At 43.0% G+C, this 12,554-nt stretch overlaps 1 protein-coding gene across 1 annotated transcript in view; it reads left to right on the forward strand.

Annotated features, from left to right (window-relative positions):
• UVSSA (UV stimulated scaffold protein A) overlaps positions 1-12,554 on the forward strand; it is an 82,657-nt gene that overhangs the window by 47,592 nt on the left and 22,511 nt on the right. Inside the window, exon 9 of the mRNA XM_090035382.1 lies at positions 11,354-11,531. Within this exon, the coding sequence (XP_089891508.1) occupies positions 11,354-11,531 (178 nt within the window). The remainder of the gene's footprint in view (positions 1-11,353; positions 11,532-12,554) is intronic.

A 12,554-nucleotide genomic window follows, 5' to 3' on the forward strand; every position in this document is an offset into this window, starting at 1 on the left:
AATTAATAAATTAATCATGCTTCAGATGAGAAAGTTATGTGCACCCTTCAGTCAGCTTCGTAAAAGCTGAGGAAAGTTTCTGTTAGAATCATTTCTTTAAAAAAACAAAACAATCTTATTGCATTAGCTTTTCACCCTGGTGTTAAAAGTTTGGAAAAAGAGTACCATTAAGTAAGTAGTAGTTGGACTGTAACTACAGGCTATTGGTCTGCATTCTCCTCTCTACAGCAAGAGAGAAAAGGTGCTTGTAGCAGACTCAGGCAATCTGCCCTGTGTCAGGTCTCCTAGTGGTTGGACCCACCTGCCTACAACTCCTGGTCTCTACTTTGCCTCCTGTCTCTCACCTGCAATGACTTGATCTTTAATGTTTTTTTCTTAATTAGGGAGGTTATTTGCAGAGACCAGGTTGCCTCTTCCTAGGTGTCTTTGCCTGGTGTGCTATCCTCCAGGTTTCTCTGTCCTGAACTCTCTGGGCTGGGCCTCGCCTTTTAAGGCCCCAGGGGCCTTAGGGGCAATAATTGTGGGGTCCAGGCACCCCTATGCCTGCAGATGTTATTAGCTATCATTCCCAGGAGACACCTTGCCTCAATCTGTGCTACTCAGGCCTCCAGGCACTTGTTGGGGTATTGGCTTTCCCAGGCTTCTGCTCCCTCTTTCTAGCTGGGCTCCCTCAGCCTAGGCCCAGTGCACCAGGGCTTGACTCATGAGCTCCAGGCCTCTTGGACTCTGTGTCCCTGACCCTAGTTTCTCCCCTCCTGGGCTGTGGGCCCTGGCTTCTTGGCTTCTGGCCAGATCTGGCGTACACCCTACCCTGGCAGAATACTAAGCCTTGGTGCACCCTACCAGCACCTCACTGTGGCCTCTAGGTTCACCCCTACAGCCACACCCAGTCCACCAGGCTTAACTTTAACATAAAAGTAAGCTGCAGCCTTAACAAAAAAAAGTCTTCCCTCTGGGAACAATACAGCAAAGGAAAGGAAAAGTGCTAGGGCTTTAACAGAAGTCTTCTCACTGAGTAAACACACAGCACAAGAGGGGGTGAGCCACACTAGTGTGCTGCCCCTGAGCTCTCAGCCTCTGGGCCACTGGGGTTCCCAGTGCCTATAACACAAGAGCTGCCAGGTCTCTGCCCTTCCCACTTCCCTCTCTCTCCCTCTTTCTACCCCTCTTCTGATGACCTCTGGGAAGGGTTTTTTTTATGTGCCCAAGAGCCTCTTCCCGCTGCCAATTGCCTGCCTCTTCTCATGCTGGTTCAGGGGTATTTAATCTCTTAATTAAAGGGCAGCCTCTGTTCCTGTTGCTCCATTCTTGTAAAGGACCCTAGCATGGGTCCTTCCCTTTCAGACTGACTGCTCCGATCCCTTTCTCTTTCCCTCTCAGCTCTGAGTAACAGAGTTAGGGTCCCTTGTTATACAGCCCTTCACATATTTGAAGACTGCTGTCATGTTCTTTCTTAAGCACCTTTTTGCAAGCTGAACATGCCCAGTTCCTTCAGCCTCTCCTCATATGACTTACCTTCCAAGACCTCGATCATCTTTGTTCCCCACCTCTGGACCCTCTTAACTTCTTCACATCCTTTTTAACTGGAACTGCACACAGTGGTGGGAAAATCTAACACAGGGTTGTTCTTTGTAGTACATTTTGCTAGTGTTTGGATATTTTTTTGGTCCAGTCTAGTTCAGAAGCCCTTGAGAGACTGTACTACAGTCAGTTTCCTCCTGCTTTATTTTTCAGAAATACTGTAGCATCAGTAAGTATCTACTCACAGACTTGCATGCTAGCCCATAATAAAGGCATCAGTTAAAAGAAAAGACTAATATCTGGATAGTGGTACGATCTCAGCAACAGTATGGTCAAATCCACATGGACTTCTGTGGCATCTGACCACAATACCCAGGCTCTTGTACAAAACATCCAATAAAATATATGAAAGCTATACAATTTACTAATCCAGCTCTTGCCTCTTCCTGCTCCTCTTCTTTTTTCGACGCTGTTGAGTTGGATAGCCAGGAAGCAGGAAAACAGCATGAGTAATTACAGTATAGAGCAATAGTTCTGCTTTCTAATCTTACATCTGAACTAAAATCCTACTGTAGAAGTTGTTAATAGTAGCAGTATAAAAGATTTAAGGCAAGACATGGCATGAAAATGTAACATGGAAACAAACATTCATGAACTGGAATGAAAATCATTTCTTTTTAGCTACAAGGAAATATTTTCATGTACTGTTTCACACTTGTCTCTTCTCTCTTATAGAGAGCTCTGCCAGACTCATCTGATATAGAATGCCCATCTTACATTAAACAATTTTGTCTGTTACAACAATGCAAAACCAAAGTTCTGATCTCTGTCACAGCATTACAGAAAACCCTCCTACTTTGTATATATTTCAAGGTGTTAATTACAGCAAGGTAAGATGAGTATATAGGCCTTTGCTGAGCGGCAGGATCACTGCTGCTGCAGCCCCGGGAGGTCCCCAAGGCCCCAGGTAAAGCTGGTGGGGCTAGCTCAGTGCTGGCCTCAGCCTCACCTATGCCAGCGGGGGTAACCTGCATGCCAAATTGCACATGACATGGGCATTCCCCAGGGACACCACTAGTAGTGGCACAAGGTGCGCTGCCACTAGTTGTCCTTGGGGAACCAAATGTCCACGCTTGTCTGGACGTGGCCTAGGGCTCCATGGACAGCAGTTGTTGTGAGCTTTCTTCTACTATATTAGATGTGTTTAAGGTTACTGACATGTCCCTCACCTCTCATAGGGAAAAGTTAAAATACTTGAGTTAAAACATGCTGATTTAAAAAATGAAGACCAAGGACTAGCTCCTTTTTTACCTTTCAAATGTACAAGTGGTGTTTACAAAGTTGTAGCTGTCTAAATCACTAAGCATAATTCTGTTTTGCCCTGTGCAGTAGCCTAAATGTCTAGATCCTTATGCTCCTCCATTTTAAGCTCTACGCTTCTAGATTTGGCCTTGCTCAGAAGTGACCCAGAATATCCACCTCTATGTAACACTATTTATGGTCCATAGTGGTTAGACTCTGCTGTGGAGATGCATCCTTTTTCCAAAAAACCCCACAACTGTAGTTAGGGAAAAAATCCATAATCAGCAACTGGGGTTAGAGGGTGATGCCTGCCTTTTTTGAACAATAATCTAATGGTAAGGTGCTTGCCCAAGTCATCAGAGACCTAAGGTGTAGGCCTGCCTCACTGTGAGAGGGATCTCATATCTGAGTAGTGCCCAGTCACCAGGCCACTCTGACTGTTGGAGTCAACAGGGAGAGATTTGTGTGACTGAGGCACGGCAAGGCAAGAGAGTCTGGCACTTTGGTCCAGTGAGGTGGGTCCTGCTCTGGGAAGGAACTCTTCCTCCCAGTGCTGGTTATACATTTTGGCTTGGGCTGCTGTGGTCAGAGAGTAGGCTTCTTTGCATGATATTCCACTGCTTGTAAAGCTCTTCCAGTGGGGCCGTGATGTATCCCCCCATACCCTGCTACTTGGAAACATCAGGGTAGTCCTCATTACAGAGCTTCTGCATACAGGAAAGTCTGTTGGAAGACTTTACTGCCAAACATTAACCAAAAAAATGGCATGCTCCTGTGTTTGGAGATAGGAAAAGAAAGCTTCATGGATTGTGAGTAGCAAAACTCAAGGTCTCTGACTTTCATTTCAGAAAAACAAAACCCACAATATTCACTGTTTTTCAGACCTCTGTCAGTAATCCACCCTACCTGGGGGCATCAGCTACTCTCCGTTTTCAAACCTCTCCTGGAATCACTCTTCTTTCATGACCTCTGTCACCGCTCATTCACCTTAAGAAGAAGGCTGAGTGAGCACGCTAATTGTTGTTGATGCATTTGTTTTCAGATCTGTCTTTTTACCACAGGTCGGAGTTGTCTCTAACATGCACTGATGCAACTCCGTGGGCTCACATCCTACCCTCTCTTACCAAAGTGCAATCCAGAATAGTGCCATTACTTAAATGATGGCATTTACTTCAGATTTACCCCAGTGTAAGTCATGCCTTTGGAATGAAGTAGTGGATAAAAAGCCTAGACACCACTGGACATAGGAGCAGGGCAGTGCGAATCAGCACAAAGCTAGGCTTTCTCTTGTTCTCTTGTGACTCTTCTTCCAGGCTCCCAGTGGGCAAGCCTCAATGGGAAGGCATGAAGGATGCTTTCTCCCACATTTTGGTGGTTGGAGCAAATGTGGGAGATGTGTGTTCAAACCTCTTGAGGCAGAAGGGAACTTGGGCAAGTGCTGTAACCACTGGCCTACTAGAGGAGAAGTTGTTGATGGCTTCATGCTGCAGTTGAGATTATTGCCTATTAGGCAGCTGAACTGGTTCAAGTAGATGTCTCCTCCTTATACAATATCAAAACTGGGCATGTGCTAAGGCTCCCCATCAAGAGGATGGAGGACTGTGCATCTCTACAGCTGAAAGGAGGAATAGCCTTCCTGTCCTCGGTCGAGTTTGCTTGAGACAAGCAGCAGGAAAGTGGTAGGACAGGTTCTGTCCCTGAATATTCCTTTTCGCACCCCAATTCATTAAACTGCATTCTTAAGTGTCTGTCCCAGATCAGGATGGTTTCTTGGAACAAGACAGCAGGAGTAATCAGCCTGGGGAATTTTTCTGGAATAACTGTTTTGTGCGTGGTCACGCCTGCAGGAAACATTTTATTTGGTGAGTAAAATATCTTTTGGGGGCAGGAGGTCCTCCCATTATCATCATGGTTAAGAATAGATGGATCATATTGTACCTGGGCTGCTGTATTTTCCTGCCAGTTCTGCAAGGCTGTGTGTGTTTATGTAAATGCTACACACTTGGCGTGAAGAAAACTCCATAAAATGTGAAATAGGAATTAAATATCAAATTCCTTCAGGAAAGTTGCAGTCCATAATACTTGTTTATATTCGGTCTCTGTTTTCTCAGTTAAACTTAGGTACATCTGAAGGAGTTAGATTTAGTCTAAATCCACACAGCTGAGGAATCCTGTGCTCTTTCTTTCTCATTTCTTTCTCTGAATTTTCACTGAGGGGCTTTTATCTACCCCTAATCCCACCATTTCTGTCAGGACATAATCTCTTTCTCAAATTTACATTTTAATTACAAGGCCAGCTGAACTAGCTAAAATCAATAATGTCAGCATTCAGCAGCCTAACTTTCAGCTGAAACCCCAGCCTCTCTATTTCCTACTATCGATTTATCTCTTGAACACTGTCTACTTTATTGCTTCAGGCAAATAGGTGCCATTTGGTCAATTTAAACAAAAAGGGGGATTTGAACATTTTTATGATTCTTTCTCAAAGTAAGTACTGGAACAAATTTGAACCCAGAGACTGTACTTACACTTGACAAAATCCAAAGAGTGGCTGAATTCAGTAGAAGTCTTTTACTTCTTACATCACAATACATTTATAATACAAATGGAGATGTTTTACATGTCCCAGGAACGCTATCTGCTTTGGGGATTCTTGCTGTTATTTTGGCAGCAAAACTAATTTTATAAACAAATGTTAAACAGGGCACTTTTTAAAACGATTGGTGTTTTTAATACATTAGCAGTGTATTTACCCTTGGCTGTCTTGCTTTCAATGGTTTAAAATAACAATTCAATGAAAAATATTTTGTTCTTGTAACCCTGGAGAATTCTCATATTGATCGTTTGGTTGTGATATTATCTATCTGAAATGTCACATTGTTTGTGCATCTCTTCTGCCTTTCCTCTTTGTGTGTTTGTGTGTCGGTATAACTCAAGATGATAAGTGAGCAATTATGCTTTAAATATTCCATGTAGGAAATCAATTGGGATGGGGGGAGTAAAAGTATTTTGGTTGAAGATATAAATTCTCAGGAGGAAAAGAGCTATCTGCTATTTTTTAAAGATAATGTAAATAAAAGTACTCTCAAAATTGTAGATTTTTGTCCTTTAAAAAAAAATCTGAATTAAAATTGTTCCTGTCCTGTGCATTGTCCATCAAAAAGTATATGTGTTATAACTGTTAGTATATTATAAATAAATTATAACTGGGGGAAGTAAATAGTTCTAAACTGAATCTTCTCTTATTGGGTGAGTTGAGTTTTTCTGTAATACAAAGAAACAATCTGAAAGCTTCTACCTGCTGCTGGTTGTGGTGATTATGATGGAAGTTGTTTATGATTGAAGTTATTCCATCTTCTTATCTAAACCTTGTGAGTTCAGAATTGTTCTCGTCAGTGGGCGCATCTACATGTGTGCTTTAATAAGCATTAGCCTATTTTAATGTGCATTAAAGCACAAAAAACCCATGCTCTTTTGCAAATGTGTATTAAAATAGGCTAAGGTGCATTTTTCTAGTACCTCAGAATGGAGGGCATTTGTACACATGCTTGGCAGTGGGAGGGGGGGGAAGGGGGCAGCACTTTACTCAGAGGGGCTTCGACAGCTGCTCTAATTAGTGTCGCAGGGTCTTATGTATCAATCTTCCCGCGCTTGAAAATGGTGGCAAGGGCACTTGAGCCAAAGTTTGTTCGATGAGCTATATAGTTCATGTGCCCCAATTGCCATGCTCCATTAGACTCAATCAACTCTGCTCTGGCGTGCTGGAATTCCAGTGTGTCAGAGCAGCCTCACTGCTCATGTATAGGTACCTGGAGGTTCTAGATTTAATGTGCATTACCTAAAGCACATTAATTGAACATGTAGACATGTCCTGAAGTGCTGTTTTTAATTAAATTTCAGTGTTGAGTCTGTATCAGGTTCTTTAAAAGACTATTCCACAGCCTAATGGGCTTCACTGTTAAGATCCTTTCTCCTTGTTATTTAGCTTAGATTTTCTTCTGCTCATTTTCATCCTATTACTTTTAATTATCCATACCTTTATCTATGGTTTTTCAGCCAGTTTTCAGTCCATTTTGCAATGCTCATATCAAAGCAAATTAGTACATTTTTATAGTTGGGGTTGTTAAGGTCCTCACATCAAACACATTCACCAGGCCATCATCCAAAGTATGCTGAGTGTGTACCATGTTCGTTGCTTCCTGTTAACAAATGAAAGGTGTGGTAGGAGGTAGGAAGGAGTGAGAGAGTGGTGCCATAGTTTTTTCTCTTGCCATCCAGCAATGCATCTGTCACGTTCAGCAACAGATACTAGTGCATTAGTTTCAATTCTGTAGTAGGTTTCTCCAACTGGAGAGTCTTGTTAGAGTTTTTCTGGTTCTGGAGATAAGGTTTTTCTCAGATGTGCAGCTTGGCATGTGCATACATAATTTACCAGCAAACTCTCTCTATGCCTGAAGAAGGGTGTTTGTGCCCATAAGCTTGCAAAAAACAGTTTTCTAACAAAAGGTATCATATCTGCCCAAAGAACCTTGTCTACCCATTGTCTTTGTCGCTTCTAGGATAAAGTACTTGGAGTGACCCTTACAGAGAATCTGGAAGCTCTGTCTAGTACAGAATGGAGCAGCCTGCTTTCTCGACTGCATGGGCTTCTGCAAGTGGCACCTGAGAGACTGATGGAGAGAGGAACAAGCATTTTTTAGCCTACTTCCTCAGATACTATGATTGGATTTGTAGAAAGAAAAGGTTTAAAATAGAGAGGAATTTTAATATAAAGGGAAACCATAGGGGAAGGGGACATAATGTCAGAGTTCTGCCCTCATGGCTTATTCAGTTCTGATGCAATGTGGAGTCTTAGTGACTTTCTCCAAATTTGTTGAATGTGGGATCTAGTTATAGAAGGAATTAATTCCATTCCAAGTCCTCTCATCACCGTTGAGACATGATGCGGGATCTTGTTTTTCAGTTCCTGTATATAACAGGCTGCTCTCTCACCCTTGCCTACTGGTTTCACTTTTTCCCATTTTCACTGTGCAGATTTCCTATGTTTTGGGTGCGTATGATTTTGTTTTGGGAGGTTTGCTATTTTAGGCCAACAGAGTTTGTGTAACACTTCTGAGAAGTACTCTGTATTTCTGGTAATTATTACACAGCAAATACAAAGTATACAGTGGGCTTTATTTGTTTTTTTTCCCCATCATCTTCACAAAGGTAGCACAACCTTTGTGAAGGCAGATTAATGGAGCTAGACTAGCACCAGATATGGATTCAAGGCATGCCACAAGTGGGAAGGGAATTGAAAATCCTAACCAAACCAATGTGAAAGCAAATGTGGGATGTTTTCCAAATGAAGACTTCACGATGGTTTGCTCAGTTTCATTCCTATAGAGCAATAGACTTTTGTTTATTCTTTTACAAGCTTGTATTTCAGGTCACTTATCTTATACAAAAGCTTCCTTTATTTGTTGTAAAGGTGAAAACGTTATATGCTGGGTAGCTTGTTGGTGATCAGATTTGCCTGTAGTGGCTAGTTGCCATTGAAAATAAGTGCTTGTTCCTACCAGCTAATGGAGCTGCTGCTTTAGCTCAGTTGCAAAGGTCTGTGCTAGCTGACAGGAGGGTTTATCTAATCATACCATTCCAGTTTAAACCAAGTGTCTAATCTGTCTGCATAAAACCATTCTGTTTCTTTCATCTCTGTAGTGTCTCTCTTCTTCCTGAAGATCTGTCCCTGGTGCTGACTCAGCAACTAGTTCGTGCTTCCAGAATAAAGCAGATCCTCACTTCTTTCAGAGTGTTGTGAGGATCCTGCTTTCTGCCTTATAACCTTGTAGGCATTTAGGTGTATATGCTTAGGGCATGCCTATATTATACCACTCACCATGTGCAGTATGTGCTGCCTTGTGATCAGAAGCAGTGCGGCTGCCTTAGTGCAACAGAGCAGGCAGGCTATTTGACTGTGCCCCTCTGAGCTAATTAATCCAGGCACTTCAAGGAGTAGTTGTTCTGTGATAAGTGTGCTCCTACTGGTATTTGTGTGTCCGTATCCTTTCTCTGATGGTCTGCTGAGGTCCCTTTCAACCATAATATCTGTTAATCTATTTTTTCACTGAAAGTTCATTCTGGTGCAGAGTTCTTGTCTAGTTTTACCCACATATTTACCATAAGGACATTTGGTGCACTAGATCAGATGTACGATCTTTTAGGAAAAGGACTTGTAAGATTCATTGATTCTGTTGAATTCATTGTTAGGTGGGTGGGGTGTTGAGTATTTTAACAATGGAGATGTCCTGATACATTTTACATCTGCTGTTAAGGCAAAGTTGCATCCCATTTGATGTCTGTTGAGCAGAGGAAGTTTGCTTCTGGTGATGGGTTGGGTAACATCAGGGGGTTGTTTGAAAGCCAGGAGTGGATGGCCTGGGAATACTTCTCCAAAGGTCTGATCTTTATCAAGTGTAGGCTCTGATTGTTTGATGAGTCTTCTAATTGTTTCAAGAGTGGGGTGGTAAGTGATCACTAGGAGTTTGTTGTTGCACAGTTTTGAGGGGGTATTTTAGGGGTGCACTGATAAAGATTTTTTTACCTGATACCAATGGCTGATTTATTAACCAGCCATATTGGCTGATACCGATCCAATAGCCGAGATGCAGTCTGGCAGCTTGGAGAGCAGCATCTGGGCGGTAAGTCTGGGGTGGGGAGGGGCGTGGGGAAGGAAAGGGGCATAGGGAGGTCAGATCAAGGCCTCTAAGGTGAGGGAGGGAATGGGGAAGGGGCAAGTGCTCCCCAGCTGGAGCGGAGTGGGGGACAGGACAGAGTCACGGGCAGCTTGTGCAGGAGGGGGTGGGGGCTCCTGTTGTTGTATGCACCCCTGGGGGAGGCAAGGGGGGCATGTGTCCCTCAGATCTGTGTGTGGGGCAAGGACAGGCTGTCGGCTCAAGGAAAGGGGCTTCACCAGCCTCTTCCCAGTGGGAGGGCGGCACTAGGAGGGGGAGCTATGGGGTGGGCTACAGTTTGCTGGAAGAGGCTGGTGCAGACTGCCCACTTGCACCCTGTGCACAAATCTGGGAGGGCACATGCCCCCATACCTCCCCCAGGGGTGCGTGTAGTGGTAGGGGCCACCCCCCACCCCACCTCCTAGATGAGCCACCCACAGATCTGTCCTGTGCCCTGCCCCACCCTGCCCTGCCTGGGGAGTGCCTGCCCCTGCCCTGTTCCCTCGCTCACTATGAGGGCTTTGACCTGCCCCCCAACACAGACTTACCAGCCAGGCGCTGCTCTCCAAGCTGCTGGACTGTATTCCTGGCCATGTGCATGCTGTGTCTGTGTGCATGCTCGCAGCATTTATCAGTGACATTATTGGCCACATTGGCCAAAAAAAGACAATTGCCAATAATGTCAATTTTCCTTTTATTGGTGCCAATACGATATGGGACTGATGTATTGGTGCACCTCTAGTTTTAGTAACAAGTTACTGTAGGACAGTGGTTTTCAGCCTCTGGTCCCCAGACCTCTGGGGTCCACAAACTGTCAAAGGGTCTGAGAAAGATGACTGTGATGAATCAAAGGTATGTGAATACCCACACTTAGAATTCAGAGGGGTCCACAACTCTATTTGAAATTTTTTAGGGGTCCTCGAATGAAAAAAGGTTGAAAAACCACTGCTGTAGAATATTTGGGTGTCTCTTTCAAAGATATAGTCTACTTTATGGGCTTTTTCTGTGGTTGTAGGGGACAGGACTAGGAACAACAGCCTTTCCCCTAGCTCTCTAGCAGGAGAAATTTAGGTTGGGAAGGAGAAGGAACTTTCTGACTATGAGGGCGGTCAAGCATTGGAACAGGCTACTTAAAGAAGTTGTGGAATCCCCATCCTTGGAAGCTTTCAAAACAGGATGAACAGACATTTGTCTGGTGGTTTAGTCAGGGATGACCCTGCCTTGAGCAGGGGGCTTGAGATGACTTTGTGAGGTCCCTTCCAGCCCTACTTTCTTATGATTTCCATTTTTCAACTGGAGTGTTCTAGTTGAATAAAGATATATTTCAGGACATTTTTCATTCAGAAGCTTGTCTGAGTCTATCCCAATGATGCAGTTGGTCCAATAAGAGAGATGACCTGCAAAAATTCTTGTCTCTTGCATAATTCCTGGACCATCACGGTTATAATATCACTCCAATGCTACAAAAACACAGTATAGCAATTCAAACAACTCTCTAATTTAAATTTCCTTTCCAAGTTGTAAGAAACATCACTCTTTAGTCATACAGTACGCTGCGACAAGAATGTTTTACTGCAGATGCAGTCCAAATATTTGTTTCTACCGGAATAAGTCTTTTGTAGTAAATGTAGTCCCATCTACTGGTACTTGTATTGGTAAGGTAATGATTGATGCTGCTGCACTGGAAAGTAGTGAAATAGTTGTTATACCCCCATCCCCTTCACCACATTCCCAAACACTGATTCTGGAATAGTTGTAAGATGTCATGTCTAAAACTTCTGTTTTTCTCCTCTTAAACATGCTGTTCTTTTTTGTAGGGCTAGATCCACTGTCGCCTCCAAAACGAATAGGAAAAAAACCAGCAGGGGGGTCAAGTTTTCTGAGCTCCCAGTCCCAGCCAAAAAGGAATGAAGAGGAACTCGATCCAACATGTGCAGCAGCAACACTGAAACTTTTACGAGATAAACTACCTCAGTTCCCACTCCTAGACTCCAGGTCATGATCATTTTATATTTTTTAGAAACATCACTGTCTTCCTGACTTTGTTAGTTACGACAGTATTCCCCCAAGGTATGTCCACAGATAAGGCAAGCTACAATACAATGATGCTTACTTGCATTTTAAATTAAAATTTCTTTATGCTCAGATGTGCATACATTGATTGGACCTCTGGCCTTTGCTGATCATTATTTAGAGAATCTTCAGCAAATCTTTTCATGTGGATCCTGTCCAAAAATAATAATTCTTTTCACTGGGGGAATGGTTTTGTTTGCCACTGAGCAGATAATAATTTAAAGGCTAGGTTAGAAGATAAATAGTTTCAAAACCCTCAGATTGCCTAGTAACTTACTGAGTGATAAATACCATCTTTTGAAGTCTGTCATTTTGTTTTCAAAGAACTGGCTTTGTCAGTCCCATTCAGAGCTTGCTGTAATTCCAGTCCTGCCTATGATTTAGCAGTAGATTGATATAAACCATGCTTGCAAGTGTGTGATGGTGGACTCTTGCATTAACTGTAATTGCAGTAACTTGTTAATGTTTTGATGTCTCCAAAAGTGACACTTACAGTAGAGAACACTAGCAGCCTGCTCCCCACCCCACACACGCACCTTTTTTTCAGCTTAGAAACTGAAACGTGAAGTTTGCCATCCCTGTACTGATTAAATCCCCCAAAGATCCTAAGAAGTACAGCGCTTTCCCTTTGTGAAAATGCAAGTGACTAAGAGCATCATTGTGCAGGCGACTGAACTGCTTAGGCGCAGCATGGTACTGCTTAGGCGCAGCATGGTAATGCTTCCATATTTGGGGACAAATAAAATTGTTATCCAACACTACATAACTAGTACTATTAGCTTGAATTGTGTCATTCCTCTAGTTAGTTATTAGCTAACTATTTAATGATGAACCAAATCTCTTTACACTAAGATACTAGAAGGTATGGTGTTTGGGTGGAGAGGACAACATCAAACCTGCCCATGTCTCATTTTTCTTTATTAATGAATTTTTATTCTTCTGTAA

Source organism: Crocodylus siamensis, chromosome 2 (genome assembly GCF_052110815.1).
Source record: "Crocodylus siamensis isolate JL-2025a chromosome 2, ASM5211081v1, whole genome shotgun sequence".
In the NCBI taxonomy this organism is placed as follows: Eukaryota; Metazoa; Chordata; order Crocodylia; family Crocodylidae; genus Crocodylus; species Crocodylus siamensis.